At 40.5% G+C, this 24,544-nt stretch overlaps 1 protein-coding gene across 1 annotated transcript; it reads right to left on the reverse strand.

Moving 5' to 3' along the window:
• Window positions 1-24,204, reverse strand: GPI (glucose-6-phosphate isomerase). Its single transcript, XM_068956367.1, has 18 exons — window positions 23,831-24,204; window positions 18,532-18,622; window positions 17,552-17,620; window positions 14,473-14,592; window positions 12,246-12,329; window positions 12,006-12,152; window positions 10,283-10,354; window positions 9,195-9,239; window positions 8,383-8,436; window positions 7,407-7,467; window positions 5,660-5,703; window positions 5,276-5,428; window positions 4,760-4,889; window positions 4,321-4,397; window positions 2,850-2,978; window positions 2,227-2,302; window positions 2,078-2,144; window positions 1-536 (listed from the first exon to the last, which is right to left on the reverse strand). Exons 1-18 carry the CDS (start codon window positions 23,947-23,949, stop codon window positions 413-415), a joined length of 1,662 nt encoding a protein of 553 aa, XP_068812468.1. The 5' UTR covers window positions 23,950-24,204; the 3' UTR covers window positions 1-412.
• Between the last annotated feature and the right edge of the window lie 340 nt (window positions 24,205-24,544).

Consider the following 24,544-nt stretch of genomic DNA (forward strand, 5'->3'; position numbering starts at 1 on the left):
TGCCAGAGAGAAGTTAGTTTACTTTGCTCCAGAGGATCTTTTACACAATCAGTGAGGCAAAGGTTATTAGCTCTGCACTTAAAAGTGAATAAGTCTTACTCATCCATTATATCTCACTTTCTAATATCAGTATGGGATAATCTTTAAGAGAGTTGAGGAAAAAGTAGTGAGGAACGTACCAGTTGCACTTTATGGATAAACCACCACAAAAATAGAAAGCAACTATACAATCTCTGGGTTTCACAAAACTAGATTTCATTTGTAACACTTGACGCAACAAGATTAACCGCAACAAGTGAAGAAGCTACATCTGTAAAGTGCTATTTTTGTTAAAAGTGGCTAAAAAGTACAACTACAACATAGATTTGAGTATTCGGTGGTGAGATTGTCAATGTCCTCTGAGTCTTCCATTTCAGGCTCTGTGTTTTTTGATGAAATTAATGAGCCCATTTGTTGAGCTATCATGTGATGTCACTGGAGCATCTGACTCCAGTTCAGGCTCAATTTTCTTGGCCAGTTGTTTTCCAAGCTCAACTCTGCATTTATAAAAGCAGAAGAAAGAAAAACAACATTAGTGCTAGCAGCTTAAAGTATTTACTAGAAGCCATTGATGTTAATAGGTGCTAGTAAAAAGTAACCTGACAGCGAGCAGTTTGAATTTATAAGATTTTCTTCAGAATTTAGTGACAGTTAAGTTGCATGAATTTTAACTCAGTGCTATTCATGACCAAAGTAGAGGTCTCAAGTACAGCTGCTTAGCTGAATAGACAGCTCTTGAACTGCAGCATGTCAGAAACATAAGATCGTTTTAAAAGTCAAGCCAAGTCATTCTGTACAGTTTTCCCCTTTACTACTCGTTTGTTATACCGCCTGTCCCAATGCGGAAGGCATTCAGCTTGCTACTGCTCGTTGTTTAGCATGACATCACTCAGAACACTGATTTGTAGCACCAAGTCAATAAATCAGAACAGCTGAGCTTGGGACCTGAAAGCTTTCCCCAACTTTAAGGGCCATCCAGAAGTTACAGCCATGGACAGGGTAAGAACCTAGAAGTTTCCAACACCAGCAGGAAACCAGAGCATCTGTAGCACGCTCTGCCTGCCCTCCCCAATTCATATTTGGTTTTGGATTCCATTTTGGATTTTGATGTGTTGTAGTTGCAGCTGTACTACTTATTCATATGCCCCTCCAGATTTCAAAACTTATAGCAGACACTTTCAGCTTTTAGACAGTCTTATTTTCAGTTTCTATTACAATGTTTTAGGTAAAGAAACCGCTCTAATAGCAAAGCTCTGAGAAAACATATATAAGAGGAAGGTCTATCTTTAGGCAGCCTTTTCTAAAAAGAGTTTGATGTAAACTGCTATTCTAGACCTGTAAAGCAAACTTACTCTTCCAAATAACCTCTCATAGAATAGGCAAGTTTCACCTAAGAAAACCCGCACACTTATCTATTCCCCCAGTCCTTCTTTCTCCTGCCTAAGTCTTCACACAGTATGTTGTACAGTTAATATCACTGACTAAAGATTACAAAGAACATCTTTGATTAGCTCCTGAAGCTAGCCTGCATTGGATGGTTGCTATACTTGAAGCTATTGCTATGGCTGCTATACTTGAAGACATCTAAGAACACTCTTGTAATCCCAATACAAAAAAGAAAAACCCCAGAGGGTGGCCAGTCTTTTGCTTGGCAAATGCCACTGAGGCTGCCTAAACGTTTCTAAGGATGTAAGGCAATTTATTTTCCCTTCTACAAGGGTTACTTCTCCAAGAACATATTTAGCTTGCTTGACTATTCCCCTCATCTATTACTGCCTCTTTTTCGCATTCAGTTTTTTTCAAATCTAACTGAAATAAAGGTTTTTTAGTTAAAGGTGCATCCCTGTTCAGCCATGCAGGATGATTTTGTAGATGTCCAGTGACCAAATAGAAATCAGAATTTCTGGGGGTAAACGTTATCCTATAATCTTTTGCTTTTAAGTATACAACCTGTTCTTTCACTGTCTTTCTTCTGTCTAAGATGACAGATTAGTGCCACAGTTCATAAGTACACAAGAAATAGACCAAGGATACTTACCCCCACTGGTCATAGCTGTTAATATCCCAGACAACTCCTTGAACAAATATTTTATGCTCATACATGGCTATAAGCAGAAAAAGAGATTTATCAATAAACTTTATCAGAAAGCCTCAATAAACAATCACAGTTAAGTGAATTTTACTTACCAATGATGGCTCCCAGAGTAAATGGATTGAGTTTTGTAAACATAATGGAATTGGTTGGACGATTTCCCTCAAAGACCTTTGGAAACAGAAGTCATTGTAATCCAGCACATTAAAACTCAATCAGAAACACGCAGTGATATTTTCCTATGGCCCACATTGCATTATTTGTATTAATGACAAACAGAAAATCCTAAAAGCTTTAAAGGCTAACAACAATTTCAGTCATAAAAAACATGAAAACAATGCCACAATTATTACAAGCACAATTGTAGAGTGTTATCTCCAGAAGCCAGTACCGGCTATGGTATGCTGTGGGAAAAGTAGTAAAACACAAAGGGGTGTAGTAAAACACAAATATCCAAGGGGAAATGATCAGATAGCTCAGCTTTATTAAAGTGTCTTAAAAGGCTTCCAGATCAGCATGCTATTAACGAGAATCCCAGACTTGACAGGGTAGAATCTGTAATGTGATATTCACTGCTGTCAAGACAGTAGCACTTCATAGCCACAGGAGGGCACTGCCCTCATTGGCAAACTCCATCAGCCAGCCTACCAATACAAGGTCCTCACCACAGCTGTACCATTAACTGGAGGAAAACTGGCAAATGCTAGAGCCTGGTTACCTTATGGGGAAGAAGCTTCTCCAGAGCATCTCCACTCAGCCCGGCAGCTTGCAGCTCCTTACGAGCTTCATCAGCAGTCTTTCCCTTCATCAAGGCCTCAGTCTGAGCGAGGAAGTTGGCCAAAAGTATCTAGTGGGTAGAGAGGAAGAAAAATCAATTTATTGACTCGAGTCAATACTCAAGTCACTTATCCGGAGGAGTGACATCTAGCGCTTGAATCTGGACTGAGACCTAGTCTAGAGTGACAGCCTTATTTTCAACACTATGGCTGTAAAATGCAGAAGAGTTTTCTGTACAATGCCCGCTATTGTTACCTTAGACTGCTGGGAGACTTGATTACTACGTTTATAGCATGTGTCAGAAAAACAGCATCGCTGTAGGGAACCTTGCTCCTGCTGACAGCAAACCTTACAGTGAAGGCAAAGGAGCCAGGATTTCATGTGTCCCCTTCACCCGCTGTTGTCTACACTTTTAACCCATACCACGTTACATGCACAGAGCACCAGTTGCTTTTCCACACTGATTACTTGAAGTTAGATATGCATTTACTCTAAAGGAAGGAGAATGCTTAACAACATACTGAACACCAACCCCTACCAATAACAGAAGTTTTTCACTTCCTGTTGCTTGCCTAATGCTAATTTGCAACTTGTTCAGTGGTTTCATTTTATCTGTTACAAAGACAGTTATAGTATCTACACGTAGTCAAGTGAAACATTTTCTCCTCCTCTTTTGCAAAGTCAGGTACAGAGGAAAGTTTTAAAATGGTGCCACTTGACAGAAGTTTTGCTAATATGTGATTTGAAGCAGCACCTACAATCTGAAATCATTGTAAAAGTAAAGCTTAGCTGAGGAAGAAACATGCTTTTTCTGAAGCCTGAAATAGATGGTAGAGCTGGGCGCAGGCTTCTACCTACAGAATTTTAATTAAAAACTATTTTGTTCGTGACATGTGATTCACTGAAAATCCTTAGTTTACATGCATGTTAAACTGTACAATGGAATGAACTGGCTAAAGAGTTCCATGCATAGAAGTCTCACCTTAACTACACGGGTATAATCTTTAAATTTTGTCCCAAGATTATCAGTATTTACAACAGCATCTTCGAGGCAGTTTTTAAATCAACTGAGAATTTTATTTTTACTCTACAAGAGTGGTTGCCCTCCTTGCTCTCCTACAAGGAATTTTCTCTCCAAATGTCTGATTGCTCAACTCTTCCCAGTCTCAGTAAGCCAACAGGCCACGCTTAGTCTGCCTCAAGAATTGTGGCTACAGTTTCCCCAGCAACAAAAACACCACCAGGTATGTAATTGGTTTAGAGATCATTTCCAAGTCTACTGTGAATGTTCAGAGCCTGTGGGTACAGTTTTAAGGGGACGTTTAGAAGTTCGGCACATTGCAATACTGGATAAGCTTCAATGCCTTCAGCGACAAGAAAATATGGGTGCCCTGATAAAGAACATTTATTACCTTGTGATGCAAACCATTTCTGACTGGATGCTGGGTCTGGACTGGGATCAGAAAGTCACAGGGGACCATGCGAGTTCCTACAAGAAAAGCCAGGTTAACTCTGCAATAGAGTAGAATTTTAAAAGTTCCAGAAAAACTTCAATTCTCATCCCATTTTCAGAGTCACGGGAATCTCAGATATTTTTAAAAACTTTCTAAAAATTGCATTGACTGGGCAGGAGGGGCTGTGACAAAGCTCAATAACTTCAGTTTTAATTGACTCTATCGTAGAGTTGAGAGCTACATTGTGTGGTCTTCTAAAGCCAGTAATTAACACCATAGTGAGGGGATGCTAGATAAAACCTGACCTTTAAACCAGTGTCAATTCTGCCAGCTGTTGCAGCTGTGTAGCCACTCAAAATATAACTCGAAAACAAGCCATCCAGTAGTTTCAGTCTACCTTGATGAATGAGCTGGTAAAAAGCATGCTGCCCATTAGTGCCAGGCTCTCCCCATACAATAGGGCCAGTACTGTAGTCCACACGAGATCCTTTCTTGGTAATGTACTTGCCATTAGATTCCATATCACCCTAAAAGGAGGAAAGGACAGTACTCTTTGCATTTAATTCACTTTTTCTACTTGAAGAATCACGCAGTATATCAGTACAAATTGCCATATATGCTTGAATTAAAATAAGTGCCACTCGTTTATAGAAGTTCTATAAATATCAAGGATATAGCTGCTTCACTTATAGACACCAAAACAACTAAAGCCTGAAGGGAAGGAAAAAAGTCACCGTAAATTAATCGGGGAAATAAACTGATAGCAAGCTTGGTGCCAGTCTTCTTCAGGCCCTTTATTACATGAATTTAAAGGACTGCAGTTTTAACCTAGGAACACGCATTCAGGTTCTAGAACCAGCACAGAAGTACATCTGCATACTCCTTGAAATCCTCCATTCTGTCTGAGCCTTACCTGCTGGAAGTAAGCAGCAAAGCGGTGCATGTATTGGTCGTAGGGCAGAAGAGCATGGGTTTCACATCCATAGCAGTTTATATACCAGACCCCCAGCATGGCCAAAAGAACAGGCATGTTCTTCTCCAGTGGAGCAGTGTGGAAGTGATTATCCTTTTTATCACAGAAAGAGAAAGTTTGCTTTTGACAAGGCAACTGCCATCCCTCCAAATTTTAAATTCGTTTTTACTACCGCTTTATCTCATAGGAGCTCTCCAAGCCATTTTGGAAGGAATGGGAGGACAAGGGGACCCCATCTTTAGAAACCAACCTGTCTTCAGTCATCTTAAATAACACTGTGTCAAATTAATAGGAATAAATTTGGGACAGGCATCCCACACTCACCATCCAGTGGGCTCCTGCAAGTAGGCTCTCAAAGTTGTCATAACCTAACAGAAAAAGTCTGTTCTTACTATTACAGCTCATACTTGATTTTCCTGTAGAGTCCTAAAACAGTCTAGGTTTCTTACACATAAGGCTCCTAGGCGCTAACTGAACTTAAAAGTTGCACTTCCACTTTTTGACTTCTCAGTGCATCCCATAGGCTCAACATATTGTTACAATTAAAACTTGACCTTCAGAGTTTGAGTCCCACTTCATGAAACATACTTCAAAACCTTTGCCTAAAGTCCCCATTCAGGCAGAGACAGTAACTGGGAAGAAAACAGAGGCATCAAGATCAGATGTGCATTAAAGGCTACATAGTTTTCAGCTAGCAGGAACACTCAGTTGCTTCAATCACTCCAGAAAGCGGGGGGAGACTTCTGCAAACCTTACAGAGCAGAGTTTATGCAGCAAGGATACCTTGAACCGTTTTGTCTGAGGAGAAACAACTATAGCAAGATCTTTTGAGAGAAAGGAGAGGAAAACAAAAACCCTTTTCCTAACAATTCACCTAATCTTGTTTTCCCTATTATTAGGGTATTTAATGACCACTCATTTTCACTAATGAATACTTCAACTAACACCACCCTTTCCTGCAAACCCAGAAGTCCTGTCTCTTCTTATATAGAAGAGAAGAGATCGCGTTGAAATGGCTGGCAAATAAAGCAGCAGCTCTGGGAAATGAAGGATCTAAGAGCAAGCAGTGTAGATAGACTGACACATCAGCAAATCTGTCTGAAGGCAGAGATGATCAGCTTATTGAAGACAGAACATTACTGCCTGATTAAGTTTATTTTACTATTCACCTAGTGTTTTCCACAGAAACTCCTAGTCGCATCATTCAAAACACCACAACAACCAATGTTTTACTTTTAACTTCAGTCTAATGGAACTTTAGCTTTCATTTAGAAAATAAATTTTATGCTTTCAGATTTTAAATATCTGAAAGAAGCAATGAAGGAACAAATGCATTGTTGCTAAAGAGCCTGTTCACCAAGAAACAGTATCTCGTAGAGCTGTAAGCTGTTCTACATTCAGTGTGTTCTCTACTTGTGTTCAAGATCTGCATCAGAGATCCCAATGGTGCCCCAAAATGCATGCAATACAAGTAGACTGGGATCAATTTGCAGGATCTTCTTAGTTTGCTCCACAATCAACTGCAGATACAGCTGGTGTTCCTGTCATCAGGCCCCATAGCCTAGGAAAACAAATACTTGGGGAAAAAGGAAGGGATAGGAAAAGGAGCTCTTTTGGTGCTCCCCAGTTCTTCAGCAGAACTGGAGACTTAGGATTTGATGTCTAGGGTACATATATGAACCCGCAGAAAATAGACGCCTGACTTTTTTTCAGTCACTTGCATAGCAAAAGTATCCGGTTTATGTAAAGCTACATCAGCAGTCTTGAAAATTAGGCCTTGAAACTGACATTCATAAACTCCTTATTTAAAAAAAGTGTAATTAACTATTTGTGCATAAGAATGAGTAATTTCCAAAACTGCATTCACAGTGCTAGTGTAGAGGTTCAACATTTCTGTTCCACTGCAGATTGCTTTTGGCACAAACGTCCAACTGCTCAGAAGAGGTTGGGTAAAATAACATCCCTGCCACAAATTTGATCCACAATCCAATACTGTTAGTATGTTCCATGATTATATTCCTAAAGGAAACAGATTAACTCTCGGCATTCGTATAATCACAGGAATACCTACCAATATGCAGGGCAATGGAGAGCCCAATGGCTGACCAGAGAGAATAGCGGCCACCAACCCACTGAAAACAAGAGATTTACACAGGTGAAACGCAGGGCTTAAATTTATTCAAACTATTAGGAAATAGTAGTATGTGTTTAGAACCATTTTCATTAAAATCAATATTCTTACTGGCAACAAATCACTATACTGTAACATGGCATAGTCAAAGGGACCTATATCTTACAGTATCCCCTTACAAAATCCCTTAATTATGCATTTTGAGGACTTTCAAGTTATCCAACTGGTCAGGAGGCTCTGATTTATATAACACTGTTGAAGCAGTTACCCTGATAATGACTCCAGCCCACTCAGGCATGTATTGGTCCTCTAAGCAGAGCCCACTTCACCAAGATTATGACATTGTCTAGGGAAAGGTAGCGTTCTAGATCATTCCTAAACAGCAGCTTTAAAGTCTAGTTTGTCAGGTACATGATCATGAGACATGAATCAAACTGTTTCTGATTAAGTATAATAATCACCAAGATTAAGAGCACTATCCTTTCGAGTGTCTGCTACAAAATATCAGATTAGATTCTCATTTTTCTGATGTTTGACCTTTAGAAACCTGGATTATATACAGTAGACCCCAGCAGTCAAATGTCACAGCTTATAATAACTACTTACACCAACAGCAATAAGCTAAGACTTCTATCTCCTGTTACCCAGCAGCTGATTAGACAGCCAAGAACACAGAAGGCTCCTCTTCAGACCTTTGACAGGAGGATTTTTATGGAATGGCCAAGAGGTAAGACTTCGTTTTACTTGCTGGACATGTTCTCAGTTTGCCTTTCGTCATGATTCTTCATACGTTTCAATACGGACAATACAACTACTAATTTTTGGTTCTTTTTGGCACTGACATCGATTTAAGATTTTCTGAAGTAAATTATTCTAGCAGTTGATGTCTACTGCACAACTTTAAACGTTTACTTACATCCCAAAACTCAAACATGTTCTCTGGGTCAATTCCAAAGTCTTTAACTTTAGGCTAGAATAAAAATAGAAGTGGGTAAGACGACCATAACTAAAGCCAGACTTCTTATAAACCTTAATGTCTAGCAACTAAAAAAGTCAAGTGAGGTACCAATTTAATATACGATTCTCCAATTATATCCCCCAATTCAAAAATACAGAGCACCCATCAGAAAAAGTACACCTCCATTTCTACATTCTACAGTCTAACATTGTTCAGCAATATCAGAACAGAAAGTTCAATTCAGTGATATAAATTGACCAGACAGTGTATAAGTGGCAAAATACAGTTAGGAGTTAAACTGACATTCAGTTTACATTCAGAACCAGAAGTGAGGAAAGGAACTTTATACCAAGGACCTCACCTGAAGGCTTCAATTATTGTAGAGTCTTTCTAATTGCTACAGCTCTTTCTATCCCATATCCTTTTGCATGCATTTTGTACAAAGGCAATCACCATGTCAGGGTACATGATACTACTCATATGGAACAGATTATTCACACAAGCTACTTACATCACTTCACCATTTATCTGAGGACTCTAGAAGAGTACTATTTGCTTACATAATGGCTACCTTCACACACATGCTTAAGTAGTAACAGGTGTCCTTCACTAATAACAGTATAGACATTTCAAGTAAGAGATCTTGACTTCAGATTTATAAAGCTCTACAAAAAAAGTAGAAGTCTAATGGAGCTACGAGTCTTGCTACATATAGTTCCTTACTTTGGAAGTGTTTCAAAAATATGTTTAAATAGAATTATTATACTTACACCATTGGTAGACAAGGCAACAAAATGCTTGGCCACAGCAGAAGGCTTAATAAAATAGACAGACTGTTAGATCTAGAGCATTAACTATTTTTCATTTTTGGTTATAAAGCTGATTTGCTACCATTTACACAAAATACTGTTGATTATCACCAGTTGTTTTAGCTTTTATCAGCTTGAAATCACCGTATTCACATTCACTTTAAGATTTGGCAGCATGCCTGCCTGAAGACAATATTCTGAAGACCTCCCTCTGGAAGCACGCACTACCTATCTTAGGGCAGCATACTATTTCTTTAAGAGCATGTTATCAGCCTGCAACACCACTAATACTTTGGAGCAGACAGTTTGCTGTACATGTGCTACCTTCCTGGCTAGGGTCAAAAGTTAAGACTACAGGATATCTGTTTCTTGGAACCTACTGATAAATCCCAAGGTACAGATTTAAACTTTGGTCTTTCAGCAAAAGATGAGCTGTTCATAACAGTAGTGCAATGGTGAATTTCAAAGCCCAGCTTTCAAATCAAGTACAACCGTCCTGTTTGGAATAGGTTAGAGACCATCTTAGGTAGTTAAGCACCCTGTATCTGTCTTTTCCTTTGAAGGGTTACAAGTGGGAGGAAGTGAACCAAATACAAGGTTTATATTCATAGCACAGACATCTGCCACAGAAACATCAGTATATCACTTAAACAATAGCTTCATTTCCAGCTTTGAAAGATTTGCCAAGAATTGGCAGATGAGGCCATGTAGATACCATATTTTTGCATTTCTATGTCAGTGGTCTAACATTTGCACAAAATTATTAGCCAGATAAGGCAGATACTACAATGCATTACTTTGAAAGGGAATATTTGGGGAAACAACCCATAACAGCTACCCATAACAAAAACCTTCTGTGATTTTATCAGTTAGATCAGACATAGCAGGCTGTCACTTTAGTGTGTTGCATACAGCATTTCCTGAGCTATACAACTTATATTCAGGCAGCTACTGGCTCTGCTCCAAAGCATGCTTAGAAAGACCAGAGAGAGGCTACACAACAGAAAGCTATTACATTCTGTTACATAACCTAACCATATTAGACTTACATCTTTAGCAGCATGCAGGAACCACTCTTTGGCTGTTTCTGCATTGGTGATAGTTTCTTGGGTGGTGAAAGTCTGCACATCACAAAACAAGGAAGTATGTAAAACACCGTGCTTAATCTAAGGCAAGTTTAGGCTGCTAAAATAGCAGCAAAAATCGTTTGAGCTAATCAGAATAGAATAATTTCATATATTCATAATAAAGAGCTGCTGCCAGATTCCAGGAAGAGTCAAGCCAGTAAAGACTAAAACTATAAAGGTAAACTTAGAAAGACTAACTAGCATTTCTTTGAAATTGCAGTAACTATTCATTTCCTACCTCGCCTCTCTTCCTTCCCTCCCCTAAACTGATATACAAAACCTTGAGACTACAAGTTTCTACTTTAGTCTTTCAAAATTAATTTTTACTACTCACTTAAAAAGAAAATAATTGACCATCAGAACAGGATAACCTAGTTGGATTAATTCCTGTTTTTCCACACTTGAGCACTCATTTCTGCTAAGAGTTTTGCCACAACTTTATTTTGCTGACTAGAGAAAACATTTTCCTGTCTGATGAAGTGTGCAAAGAAGGTCAGTCATGCAGTTCTGTTCAGATCATCTACAGCCATTCTGATTTACTCAACCATCAAAATTCAGCTTTAGGGGTGAACATCATATTCATCCTGCTCTCATCCATATCAGAATTATTTCATTATGAAACAGAGGCCTGTTATGGAAAACTAAAAAATACCATTCATCTTCTTCCAAATATATCCAATTATCTAGCTACAGTCTGTCTGGTAAGTAGAAACTGAAGTGTTACTCTTGCAATTTGGCAATATTTTGAGCCTTTGAACCGTGATGCTTGAACTCAATTATTCACAAAGTAACACTAATGGTCGTTTTTCAAGTTTCCTTCTTATTCCATAAGTTGGTCTACAGTATTGCCAAGATGAAATAATGAGCAATACAATAGAGCATGGCCAGCATTATACATGCTCATTTCTTGCAGATGGTCTTCAACCGCAGAAGGGTTCTACTGTGCCTTAGAAAAGAAGGGAACCCAAGTTAGATAACTATGAAGTTTGTCATCAGTTTCCTCTGATGAGACAGAAGCCAGTACGTTCTAGCTTGTATTCCTCAAAAAGGAAGAAATAGCAGCTGGCAACTATGCTTATGAATTAAGTTACCCACAAGCTGAGATTTTAAAAAAATGCAGGCATTAAGCCCATACTCAGAAATAAATGTTGTCTTATAAAATACCAGCAGAACATCTTTACCTATTTGCAAATAAAGAGGCCTAGCATTTGCAGTGATCAAGGCACTCGGCATTTAAGTTTTGGGCAGGGGGAAGGGATATTTATTAGTGCCCTAAACCAGAGTGAAGATTCAAGCTAAGTATAGTTCATTCATGCAAACCTGTGATTGAAGTACAGTGCTAACTAGTTGAAATAGTGTAATGTTACTGCACAGTATGTAAGATAAAGGAGCTCAAATGACCTTAAGTAAGGAAAGAGAAAGATCTTGAATTTCAAGAACCATATAGGATCCTAGATTCCACCCAGAGAAGTAGAGTAAGAGAAACATTTGAGACACAAACCTATTGTGAATTTTGGCTGAATTGTAATTGGCCTGCATAGAAGTAGTCCACACTAGAAGTTACAGATCTTCCTGTGGAAGAATCTCTATTCTGACTAATTCCTTTATAGTTTAAGTCGCACATCAGTGCTTGTATTAGACATACCTTCGACGCAATGATGAAGAGCGTAGTGTCAGGGTTAAGCTCAGCCAGGGTTTTGGCTATGTGAGTACCATCAATGTTGGATACAAACCAAACACGAGGGCCTCCCTTGGAATACGGTTTCAGGGCTTCAGTTACCATCAGAGGGCCCTGGAAAGAAGCAACGTAATTAGGTTTTAACATTTTCATTGCAGGAGTAGGCACACTCAAAAGACATGAAAAATATGGAAGCCAGAAGCTTACCAAGTCAGAGCCACCAATCCCAATATTGACCACATCAGTTATTGCCTTTCCAGTGTAGCCTTTCCATTCACCACCACGGACTCTCTAGGGCAAAAAACACAGCTGTAAATATTTCAGTTATGCTAAAATTACAATGATTCTAACTCTGGAAGTAGGCTATGTTTTCAGGTACTGTTGTAAAGAATCTCCTAAGCTGACTTTCAAATAAACCTATACTCAAAGCTACCTTCTTAACCATGCATTTGGTTAAGTAACAAAAATCCCTCATTAAGGGTTAGAAATTTAATGCTCATCTGTGAAAGAACAAACTGCAAGATCAAACTAGTCTTCTTTCTGTGCACTCCTATAGTGTTTACCTTAATACACCTGTCTATTGTAAGAGAAATCAAGCTAAAAACGAAGAACATACACCCTCAGGCATTAAGCTATGAAGGAATGTTTGAACCTGAAAGTTTTCCTTAGGTGTCTTCAGTTAAAAGCAACTTTGCTAACTAAATTCAAAGACTTTAAAAAAAGAAATGAAGCCATGGGTGTACACATTTATGTGCAAACCAAACACTCACTCTCCTATTGCCTATATATGTTTTGCATTAAAAGATTCATTCCTGGGCTTCACCTTAAAAGAACACAGAACACGTTTCTACTCTGTTCTCACTGCTTTAACAGTTATTGAGAGTCCTGACAAACAAAATCACAATAAAATAATGTCAAAACGTTGCACTGAATTTTGTCCATCATGTGCTATAAGTTAAACCTATTCCAATCACAAAATGAGCCTTGCAAGTATCAGCCTATACCATACACACCTCTATATACGGTCCCCAATTCTAAGCCATTTCTTTTCTGCAACAAGTTAGTAATTTCATTATGTTGATAAGTAGGTCTCCCTCCTAACAGCTCTGCTTTGAGAAAGCTTTGGCTTTTTTCCAAGTGTAGAATCATTTGGGTATATACCATTACTGTAGCCAATAGATCAGGCTGTTAATAGTTCCAAAGTCCCATCTGCCTCTAAGTTAAAGGGAGAATTGACTAAACCAAGTGTCTTTGTATTAATCTTTCCGGACAAGATTAAAAGTGTTTAGCATGATTAATTCTGCAAAGCAGCTAGCTCTGCATGGAAAGTGACATTTACAAGCTCTGATGATTGAAGCAGTCTTATCTATGAAAGAAGTAGCATCACTGCTAAGACTTCCCCGTTTTTCACTACCAAAAATCTTAACTATGAAGAAAAACTCTAGGATAGAAAAAAACATTCCTTTTCTGTGGACATTCAATTCTTGAGACTGTCTGAAAAACTGCCAGATTCAGAAATAATTGTCAGTTACGGATTTTGGCACTTATCCATTGGAAACTGGATATAATCCAGACTCATTTTGTATAGGCTTACAATCTTAAGTTGGTGGTAACACTCGCCAGTACCATCTGGATAAGATTCATAACAGCAGCCAAGCAAAACCAGTTCCTCACAGCCATGCTTAAAGTACATCTGAACTATTTAGGGAGCTTTTACTGGTTAGTCTATCAGACAAATTTGATTTTTTATGAGTGCTCTATGCATGAAATGACTGGTTTCTAGTTCTCCAACGATAATTTTCTTAACTCATCTGACAGATTCCTACATTTTAAACATGCACAGAATCAACACACAACTACTGATATTTAAGGAGATAAAGTAGAGTGCTCTGTCTCACTAGGGATCACAGTTTTCACACTGCTAAAACTGCAAACAGAATAGAATTATAAAGGTATCTGATCTAAATTGTTTTAGAGATCTTCTGGTTCCAAGTAGACCATAATCAAACTGCAAGGAAACTGGGAGTATCTAACTCCCACCTTCCCATTTCATACGAATTTTAAGAGGCAGTTTCTACTTACTAGATTCAAGTAGTTGAAAAGTTAGCAAGAAAAGCAAGCAACATATGAACGACCCTTTATTTATAATACTTTTGAAGCTTCTGAAGTAAATGCAAGATTACTGCTAAGAAAGCAAGATCCAGAGAGCCCATTAAAGCAAACGGCCAGGGAATGACAGCAAGTGAAGCAAATCACACTCAAAACAGCCCAAACCCCACGCCTGAACAGAAAAACAGTTATATGCCATATTGGTTTGCACCAGTTACTCTCCCCTCATTCAGTCTACAATCAGTGCTTCACAGCATACATGTAATAGAACCTGGGTGGATATAGTGGAAATATAGGAAGAGTACATTATGGTGGTGCTTTATACCTGGCAGAAGTGTTTCATTTTGTCCAACACCTTATTTACTTCTGGAACAACATCTTTCCCATCTACAAGTATTGGCGCATTGGAGCGATTTCTCAGAGCAATATGAAGCACAGCTCGGTTCTGAAACAAGAGGAAGAAAAGGGGAAAGATTAATGGAGCTAGTGCAGCATTACACCTAGGTGTCTCATCCAAAAGTCAACGCAACTTTTAAGAAAATTAAAAATTGTTTACTCTAAACTGAATTAGCGGAGGAGGTATATATGTGTGTATACATACACACACCCCTCTCTCCAACTACCCAATCACCTTCTCACTTGTCAGAGCCAGCAAAGAGGGCTTACAACAACATATAACATACTAAGTAAACAAATAGTTTATTGTCATTTGAACAGAAAGTTCAAAATCCCTTGAAAAACATTTAATGTTTGAAGTTCAGAACTCAGTAATATTCAAATACTCAGTAACTCCAGTCTTTTCAGCAGGTTGCAGGTATACAAGGAGGAAATTATGTTTTCTGCTACGGAAGATACTGATCAAGTCAATTGTAACAAGCAGCCAGAAGAAGTTATTTTCTCTGGCATTTTCTCAATAGTAGCCCATTTCACACATGGAGAGACAACATGTATTTAATCATCTGAGAATAATACAATAGCCACATAACTGTGGGCAGCAAATGAAGTACTACTCAAGTACTTACATACTAGGTATGTAGGCCGTGGTTGTGTTAGGTAAGAAAAATTCTCCTGTTAAAGTGCATCTTCTTATATGATTTCTCCAGAGATACACCAGCCAAAACCCTAAAACCCTGCCTCCCATTTACCTACTTTGGAGTTTTTGGCTTTAATCTAGAATGAAGCTGTTGGCGTTAATACCAATAAACAAATTAAAGAATTAGTCTGGTCTGTCTCATTTTTTTCTTGCTACAATAAGCAGCATTGTGAGACAAAGACAACAGGGCCAACATGAACTGCCAAGTTATGATTTAAATACCAAATGCTAATTCAAAATCATTGATTATGTGGTTACTGACTTGGAACATGCACAAGCTCTTTCAGTTGCTAATTATGATGTACCCACTTAAATCTGGGGTGACAGAAACAATTCTTTATGACACTCTCAGCCAGGAAATGGTATCTCATAGAAAAGTATGCACAAGTGAATAAGCAAATACTGTTCACTATCTGACTCAGAGGAAGCTTTGTCTTCGTCACGATAAATTGTCACATTTGAACTGATATCTATTGCTATAAACCAAAATATCTGGGTGGGCAACAAAGACTGGACCCATAATGAGCGGTCAGATATGAGCGACCTTATGATGCACAGAGTGTCATATCAAGCTGCAAGTTTTAACTTATCTGGGATGAGCACCTGGCACTGTCATGCTTGGGTGCACTATAAAGAATTTCTACATCGGCCCACAGCAAGCATCCAATGCCTGCAACAGCAAATATAGACAAGCCTCAAATATTTAAGACCAATAGCTTAGAAAAGTGCTCCAAACTAGAATGAGGGTAGTGGACAAGTCAGTTCTTGTCATTAAGCAGTTCCTTTCTGTCTTACTGCTCTAAGATTTTTTAGGTGATACTGTTCGACAGCATCCTGTTTTTAAAGTCTCATGACAGTTTCACATTGTCCACATATTCACATTCCAAAGCCAAACTTGCTCGATATTCCATACGAACAGATTTCAAAAAATGAATTAAACCAAATCTAATTCTAGGTCATCATCTGACTGTAAATGAAAAGTACCCTAATCAACGAAAAAGATGTTTCTGGACTCATCATAAAGGTAACTGCTACATGAAGTTGCCACATTCAGATAGCAGTGAAGCAGGGAGCTAGTAGCAGGGGGTCAAACATACCCTACAATTTAACACTGTGTTTAAGTGTTATGTGCTAAAGTTACATCCCTCTGAAAAGTCTTCAGCTGCTATATTTGATCTCAGGCCAACACTGAACATCAGTCTCAACGCGTGGACAGACTGGCTCCCTTGTAATAATCTTTGTGCTACATGTGGATAGCGAAAGAGGCCATATCAGAAATTCCAAGCCTGCAGGCCGATTTAAGACTTTTCACTCTTTTCCCTCTCCTTCTCCCTCCTGGCTAAAAGGCCATCTAAATTGCAAGGCATTAACACAAAAGAAAAAGGAACCATTTTCCAGAACTAGCTTTATCTGGTTCTGTTTTTGTATTTCTACAGACATGCCGCGTTCACAAACAATACAATGTCCAACTGCTGAGTTATTTACAGCAAGCAGCTTGTGCAAGAGTTAAGTCAGACAACAAACAAGTGAAAGGAAGTACTAATTTCTGAGAGATTACCTCAGACATACTAAAGAACCTTTAATATTTAAGGTAGGCCAATAAATCATGCTATACTGTTGAGTCTCCAGCTTTCATCCTATTTAATTAAAGAAAAAAGGTACAGTTGATTCTCTGTATGTTCTGGTGAAGGAGGATTTGACCATAGCCATAGCCTTCAGGCCTACAAAAAGAGGAAAACACTCATCCTCTTACTGAAAATAGGTGACTAGTTTCCCTAGAAGTTTTTTGCAAGATCTACTCTTAAATCTCACCCAAAGATAAATAGCATCAGCAACCTAAAGCAGGTGGTCTTACACAGTTTTTTTTTTTTTTTTTAAACCAAGGATTGTAGATAGTTTGCAAAGCTTTATGGACACTGACATTAGGCAAAAGCACGTAAGGGATATCTGGAATGTAATCCTCTGTTCCATGTCCTCTGAAAGATCTATAACTCATCTCCCTCTCCACAAGAGCAAAGGGAAAGGAAGGAAAAAAATTACATACCACCAAAATCTCTAAAAAACATTAGGAAATGCATGTGGGAGGGAGGACTGAATAGCTTTATTCATACAAGTTTTTCTTCTTCCCAAAGCTGTAAAAATTCATCATGTAAGTAATGAAGTATGTACTAACACCGTTTTCATCATTTCAGAGCAGCACTAGCAATTAGAATAGTTCCCCCTCTGCACAGACTCATCACTTAGAGGCATGAACACCCATAATATATAGGCACAACTGAGAGGAAAGAACCAGGGACAGAAATAGCCTTACCTCAGTGAAGTTGATCTTTTCTCCACTGAACATTCGCTCTCTGGCACTTTCCACACCCCTTGACTTTGCCTGAGAAATGTAAAAATAGATTGTACTCTTAAAAATAGTAAGAAGTCAGCATGTACGACAAAGGTCCAGCTACACTGAAGAGGGTGAACATTTACTACATAAAACGGTAAGCTTGTCAAAGAATCATGATATTAGAGGGAATGACACACTAGATTCTAGCTTAAAAATTGATTCTCTTGTTAAAACTGGTATTTTTTAAACAGGCTGTTTTTTCACTTCAGAGGTTACACACAGTAACATGTGCTAATTGATAAAGATGTAGTGAATCAGATTATTATTCAACTACAGAATTTATTACTGATTCTGGGTACCAGCTTAGAATTCCTCCACCACTACAGAAGATTAGTGAAAGTTCTGCTAATGTTAACATCTGCCAGCGTTTCCGATTTTTTAAAATTGGTGTCCCATCCTGGTTTTGTCTTTGGCTGAACCAAGTAGTTAATGGAGGGTTGTAAATAGAGACACCACCCTAAACAGAGATTAACACAAACCTCTTCCTTAAAACATACCCAACCAATGAATCTCAAAACTGAGACTATATAACACATGAAATGTCTTCTGTATCTGCAATTATAACAGAAGGTAATAGCTTCTCTTGCAACTTCATATGAATCCCTATCCTATTTTACTGCAGACTGCAGTAACAGTCCCACGTGCCAACTGGTCTCTTTCTTGCCTTCAGTGATGGCAAGAAACTGTCCAGGCACAGAAACAGTTTGGCACCTTGGTGGCTAGAGGACAATGTGAGACTCTGAACAATGCCAAGATGTGTACACAAATAACCCAGAACTTCTGTGGTCTCTTGATTCAAAGCTCAACATATATAAACAACGTTAAAACAACCTGTGACTGGAAAAAGTCACTTTTTTAAAGCCATTTGAGTTTATTAATTCAGCACTTTAAAGAGTTACCAGTTCCATCAGCATTTTCATTACATCTTCTGTAACAAGATTCTTTGAATAATCCAGTAAGATATCCCCATGATCAGTATTCAGAGTTAAGCTGTCAAAAGAAACAGGTTGTTTAATTGTACATTCCTGAAGAGCAATTGTTTTGAGCAAGATAATGACAACTCCTGAACAGATTATGTAATAATTTCAATCCTAGTTATACTAAGCTAGTAAAGATGACCTGAGGGTCAGATTTGCCCAACAAGTTTCATGAAGTGATTTACTAGATACTCTAGTGTCATTTTAATTGAAGGCTACAGTTTTCAACAAGCTAAAGTGTAATGTCCATTTTCTGCTTGTGAAAATCCAAATACAATTAAGCATTTTTTTAATGCACAGTTGGACAATCACATTCTATTTTCACTGAGCCACAATTATTTTCCATATATAACAGAAGTGAAAGGCTTACCACGCTTCTTTTGCTGCTGAAGAAATTAAACTGTTTTTCTACAGGCCATTTCAACAAATGTAATCATGCTTTTACATGGAGACTTAAACAAGCCTGATAAACCCATTACAACTCAAAGCGCAAAAAAAAATCTGTCAAGTACTATGCAGAATTAATCCCATTTGTGAGCTATGCAGTATCACTATCCACATCGAGGGATAGTGGCAGGTCTCCAAATTAATCCTAATCTAAGAATTATTGTTTAATATGTCAAAACACTTTCAGTTTAGATCCAAGACAAAACGTGAGAATAGCAGTCTAACAGAAATCAAGTCCCTTTGCATTTACTAGCCTGGTATCTAAGTGAGAAGTTCTATAGTTCCTCTACAGGCTTTTACAACAGTGTTTCCTAGCCATTTCTTCTCTTTGCACTAATTAACACCTACAGCCTAATTAACATACACATTTAGTCCGAACTGAAGGACTAAACTCTTAGAAGTCATGCAGCAGGCCTTCTACAAAAGGACAGTGCCTTTCCTATGCCTTACTCTGCACCTTTTTTTGCTCCACAAGCTAGTGTCACAGGAAACTGCATGCATCTCTGTTCACAATGCACGTCCACGTTGTTCATCATCTTCCTTGCTTTTTTCTTTCCAAATACTCGGGCATAAACAATTCACTATTGTGTTAGTGCCCACCTGTGTCAGGCACCTTGGAAGGTGAAAAGATGGCATAACCACAATTCCAAACAGATTTAATATGACAGAGCAGGCAAGACTGTAGAAAGGAAGACAAGAGCAGTAACCAGCAAGACCTAGACATTTTGGTGGTTTCATTAAATTGATAAAAAAGCACAATAAGATATCCTTTCTCTACTTCTAAAATAGAAGAGACAGTCAAAAAAAAAGATAGGTATCTCCGAGCACAGTGTTGGAAAGAGCATTTCATTCATAGGGGAAAGAGAAAGTGAGGCAGGGGTGGCAGGGGGGAGAAACAAAATCAAGACTGTTAATTACTCTTCTCCTCAGTAGGCTGTAAACTGTAATACTGAAACCCTAACGATCCAATGTAAGGATATCTGGAATATAACTAGCTGAGGGACTGTAACTCTCCCCTGATAATTCACTCTTTATTAAAAGAGTACCAAAAAATACAAACAAATCTGTACATCTTTCACAATTTGAAGTTTGATTCATTATCAGTTTGCAAGTAAGTCTCAAATCCCTCAATGCAATGGAAGTTTGAATACATGTTACTAGTAGAACAGCGAGGCCATTAGTATACTAATATTGCTTCACAGTTTAGAGAAGCAGAACTGTTAAAAAAAATTCATGGTACAGTCTAATCAGAGTAGAACACTGGAAAAGACTCTCTACGAATGTGAAATCCTTAAAATTTTTATCTCATGTTTACCAGATATGTACAACATGCTTCCATCTGCTGTTGTTTTCCTTGTATGAACAACAATCAACCTCAAGTCCTAGAAGACAAGGCATCCCAATAAATTCTTCTTGGATTCAAATCACTACTGACTTGAAGAAAGTGCAGACAGCTGAGGGATGACCTGCACTCCCCACCCCCGACACTCCTCATGCAAAAAAATAAACAGCAACATATACCAGGGAAGACAACAGATCTAACTTCCACTTCCTACACTTGTGACAAAGAACATACAGGCATGCAATGTAATCTCATATTAAATCCTTACACAGAGTTCCACCCTCTCCCTGGCACCTCCCTAGATCAATGGCATTCTGCTACACTACCCATTCTGCAATGCAGCATCCAATAGCAGCGTTACCCAGGTGGAAACAAGAGACTTGTCACGTAAGCCACATTCACATTCAAGTGACACAGTTCTTTACTGGAAGGTTATCTGCATCATCTCAAAGAATGAATTTATCTCCTGTCTAAACACAAAGAAGTTGTATGCATCCATTAGAGACCCCTATGGGCCTCTTGATTCCCTGGTGGTGTGTTTTTTTTTTTTTTTTAAATCCACTTCTGATCCTTCCAGAAGGACTACATTCATTTTTGCAAAGTCAACTCACTGCGTACACTGTTCGACAAGGCTACCCTTGAGGAGTACCGTCAACCACACAGAACGAAGCACAGATGTGATGCACAGGACACCAGCTAGGAGTTATCAGTCTTCTAGAGTCAGCATTGACTACTTGCATCAAAAGTACCTAGTTAGCATCCAGGTATCTATCATCTGCTGATTTTTATAATGCAGCTTATCCATTCTAACCCTTCCAAAACTAAGGATAGAGTTTTCCTAGTGAACAATTCATTATGTTAAGGCCTGAAGTTCTTGACAGGGCTTACATTCGGGTGTCAAAGAACATCACAGTTGTACCTTATAGCTTTGAACAGACTCAAAATTAGGCAAGGAAAAAGGATATGTATGTTTTCAAGAACGGAGAGGTGAGGACAGGAGGAGGGAAGGATCTGAGATCCACAGAGTACCATTACTGAGTGAAAGGCTCTTAGGTAGATGGATACCTTAGAGTAACCTTAAATAGATAAATATTCACGTTAGGAACCTATTCACATCATTCCTGAAACTTCTACCGCACAACAGTCAAGAAGCAGTTTTACATAGGTAAGTTTTTGCCTCTTTTCCATCAGAGGTGAGACAGTCAGCGACTATCAGGAACTGACTGAAGCATCTTCATGAAGATTAGTTTTGCATGAGGAAAGAGGTGAATACTACAGAGTACCTTGTGGCCAGTCCTCCAGATTACTCAGGCTTTCAACAGATATTAGCCACCATCATCTTGCTGATTCAACTCGTAAAGTGGCAAGCCACAAGCAGTATACAGGCAGATCACAGTCAAACTAACCCAGGGTACCATTTTTGCAATTTTATTTTGCTATAAGATAACAAGTTTTCCTGGTAGTCCATAGTATGAAAGTTTAATCAGGAAACACTGAAATCATGAAAGGAAAGCATTAATATAGATTATATAAACTGAAAAAGTCTGACCACTGTTTCCTGTCCTTAAGGGAAGGGCAAAAGATATGAAGATGGGTGGCTGTGTGAAATGGGTAGTCTTGGTAAAGAGCGTTTCATACCAAATAAAAACCAGAAACAATTCTGGGAGATGCATTAACTACTCTCAGCCTGGGCAAGATGTGCAATGCAGGTTAGTACATGCGCTTGAAACAACAATTGCCAAATATCTTCTCCACTGTTAATTCTATACATTGACAGTGTAATATTCAAAAAAATAAATATAATGCACATTGGCAATAGAAAATAAATACAGACTATCAGAGATTGAGGAAAATGTTTTATGGCTAAAGTAGCTTAGGTAATAAAACGACAACCAATACAACTAAGATTCAGTGCTACCCCCAAAGAAACATCTGCTTAAAGCATTAAGGAAGGGACCTTACAGAAACCTGTTATACCTTTAGATTTACTTAGCTGGTCTGCTTCTGCTTTCCTTTGTTACAAGGATATTATCAAACTCAATCTTTTGGGATGTACTGGAGATAAGGGAAGCTTGCAACCAGAACATGCTTTCCTACCAGAAAAGGGCTAGTAGGTTTACATAAGAGAACATTAATAAGCTCTTTTAACAGTAACACAAGTCCTGTTAGGCGAGCCAGACAAAGTCAATACTCCAAAGTAGTAAGACTCTCCATCTAAGAATATGACATTTTACCTCTTGTGTACAGGTATGTAGAAACTTCATGTGCAGTGTTTCATTATAATTTAAGAAGTATCTAGGCAGTTCAAGAAGAAAGAAAAGCCACTTTCTCCAGGACCCTGCTGAAAAGCTTGACAAGCACAAAATGACAGAAAAAAAAAAAATCTTATTTCAACACTCAAAACCAGAAGTTCCCTATATCTGCATTAGTCAGGATCACTTTAAAGTTCAATTCAGTGATGAATCTACTTAATAGTAGAAGTTCCAGATTGCTTATATTGTCAGATTTTTACCAACACGCATATGACTGCTCAGTCTCCAGCACGCGGAAAACGTTAGCCCCATTTTACAAGGGAACGCTGAATGTTACCCCGCTACTTCCACTTCTTTCTTCCTTCTCTGTCTGTAGCTAGGAGATATTGCAATATGTTTTCCGTAATGTTGTTAGCGTGAGTTAGCTTGTTAGCAAAGCAAGGGAGAAAGCTAAATCTGCTAAACATTGCTGCTTCTCAGTTTCAGGGTAGGGGCAGGCACTGACAGGTAGGACACACCGATCGCTCCTTGTGACCGCTCAGAGTCATCTTATCGCAGGGACTTATCATGACTAAGCACATGGATGCGAGAGACTGAGAAATGAACGACCCACAATGCCACTGTGCAAGCTGCAGCTCGGCGCTGTGCTTCCCGGCACGTACCCTGCCGCAAGGATGAGTCAAGGACGAGCGCGCACGGCCGCCGTGCTCGGGGGCCGCCGGCCGAGCAGCCCCCTAGACGGCACCTCCCCCCGCGGCGGGGCTCCAGCCACGTCGCGCTCCCGGGAGGGCGCTGCAGGCGCCGGGCGCACGTGCCCGGCCTCCGCCCGCCCGGCCGCGGCCGCCTCCCCGCCGCGCAGCGGGCTGCCAGCGGAACGCCTCCCCCCGCCGCACCGCGCTGCCCCCGCGGCCGCGCGCGCGGGCCTGCCGGGCGCCAGGAGCGCTCCGCCGCGGAGGCGGGGGCGGGCGCCAGGCGCAGCCGCCACCTGCCGCAGCGGGGAGGGAGGGAGGAAACACGGCCGCGCCCCGGGCCTGGAGTGCGGAAGCGCTCGGCGCGCCGGCAGCCTCGGCGCCCGCTCGGAGGGGGAACGGGGCAGAGGGGACCCCAGGGGCGGCTGCGGGGAGGGCCGGGGTGTGGTGGTGGTGTGGGGTGGGGGGGGGACGAGGCTGCCCCGCCTCACCTGAATTTCTGGAAGCGATCCTTGTCGCTCTCGAAGAGCTGCCGCAGGACGAGCTTGGAGGCGTTCGCCTTGTGCCACTCCACGAGCTTCTTGAAATGGGGGTCGCTGGACAGCGCCATGTTAGCGGCCAGGCCGGGGCTGAGGCGGGCTCGGGCGGCGGCAGCGCGGGAGCGAGCACGGCGAGCGGGGCTGGTGCGGGCACCGCCGGCTTTATAGCAGCAAGCTCGGCCTCCTGCCGGCGGCCCCGCCCCGGCCCCACACGCCTTCCCCTTCGCGGGCCGCCCCTCCGCTGCCGGCGGCCGCAGACAGCGTGGCGGGGAGCGGCGCGGGCGCCGCGAGGGCAGAGGCGCGCTGAGGCGGCTAACGGTCGCCGCGGCTGCGCGCGCTGAGGCGGGCAGCGGGCCCTGCGCAGGGATGCCGGGCCCCCGGGGCCGTCGAGCGCACCCCAGTTACGAAAGGCTTTCCGCAGCGCCGTGGCGTCGCGGGGAAGAGCCGTCCGCAGTCACGCCAGGCGGCGGGGGCCGCCGCTGCAGCCGCTCGGGTCGCACAAGGCGCGGTTCAGGCCGCAGGGGAGTGTTGGCGGCCGGAGGCAGCCGTTTGGGCAGCCCCTGTCCTCCCCACCCCCCCGCTGTCCTCGCCCACCCGTGGGCTGCCTCTGCGGTTGCATCAGTAGTGCTGTTCGTTTAGCTGCACGGTTAATTAACCGGGTTAAAA

Source organism: Struthio camelus, chromosome 10 (assembly GCF_040807025.1).
Source record: "Struthio camelus isolate bStrCam1 chromosome 10, bStrCam1.hap1, whole genome shotgun sequence".
NCBI lineage: Eukaryota > Metazoa > Chordata > Aves > Struthioniformes > Struthionidae > Struthio > Struthio camelus.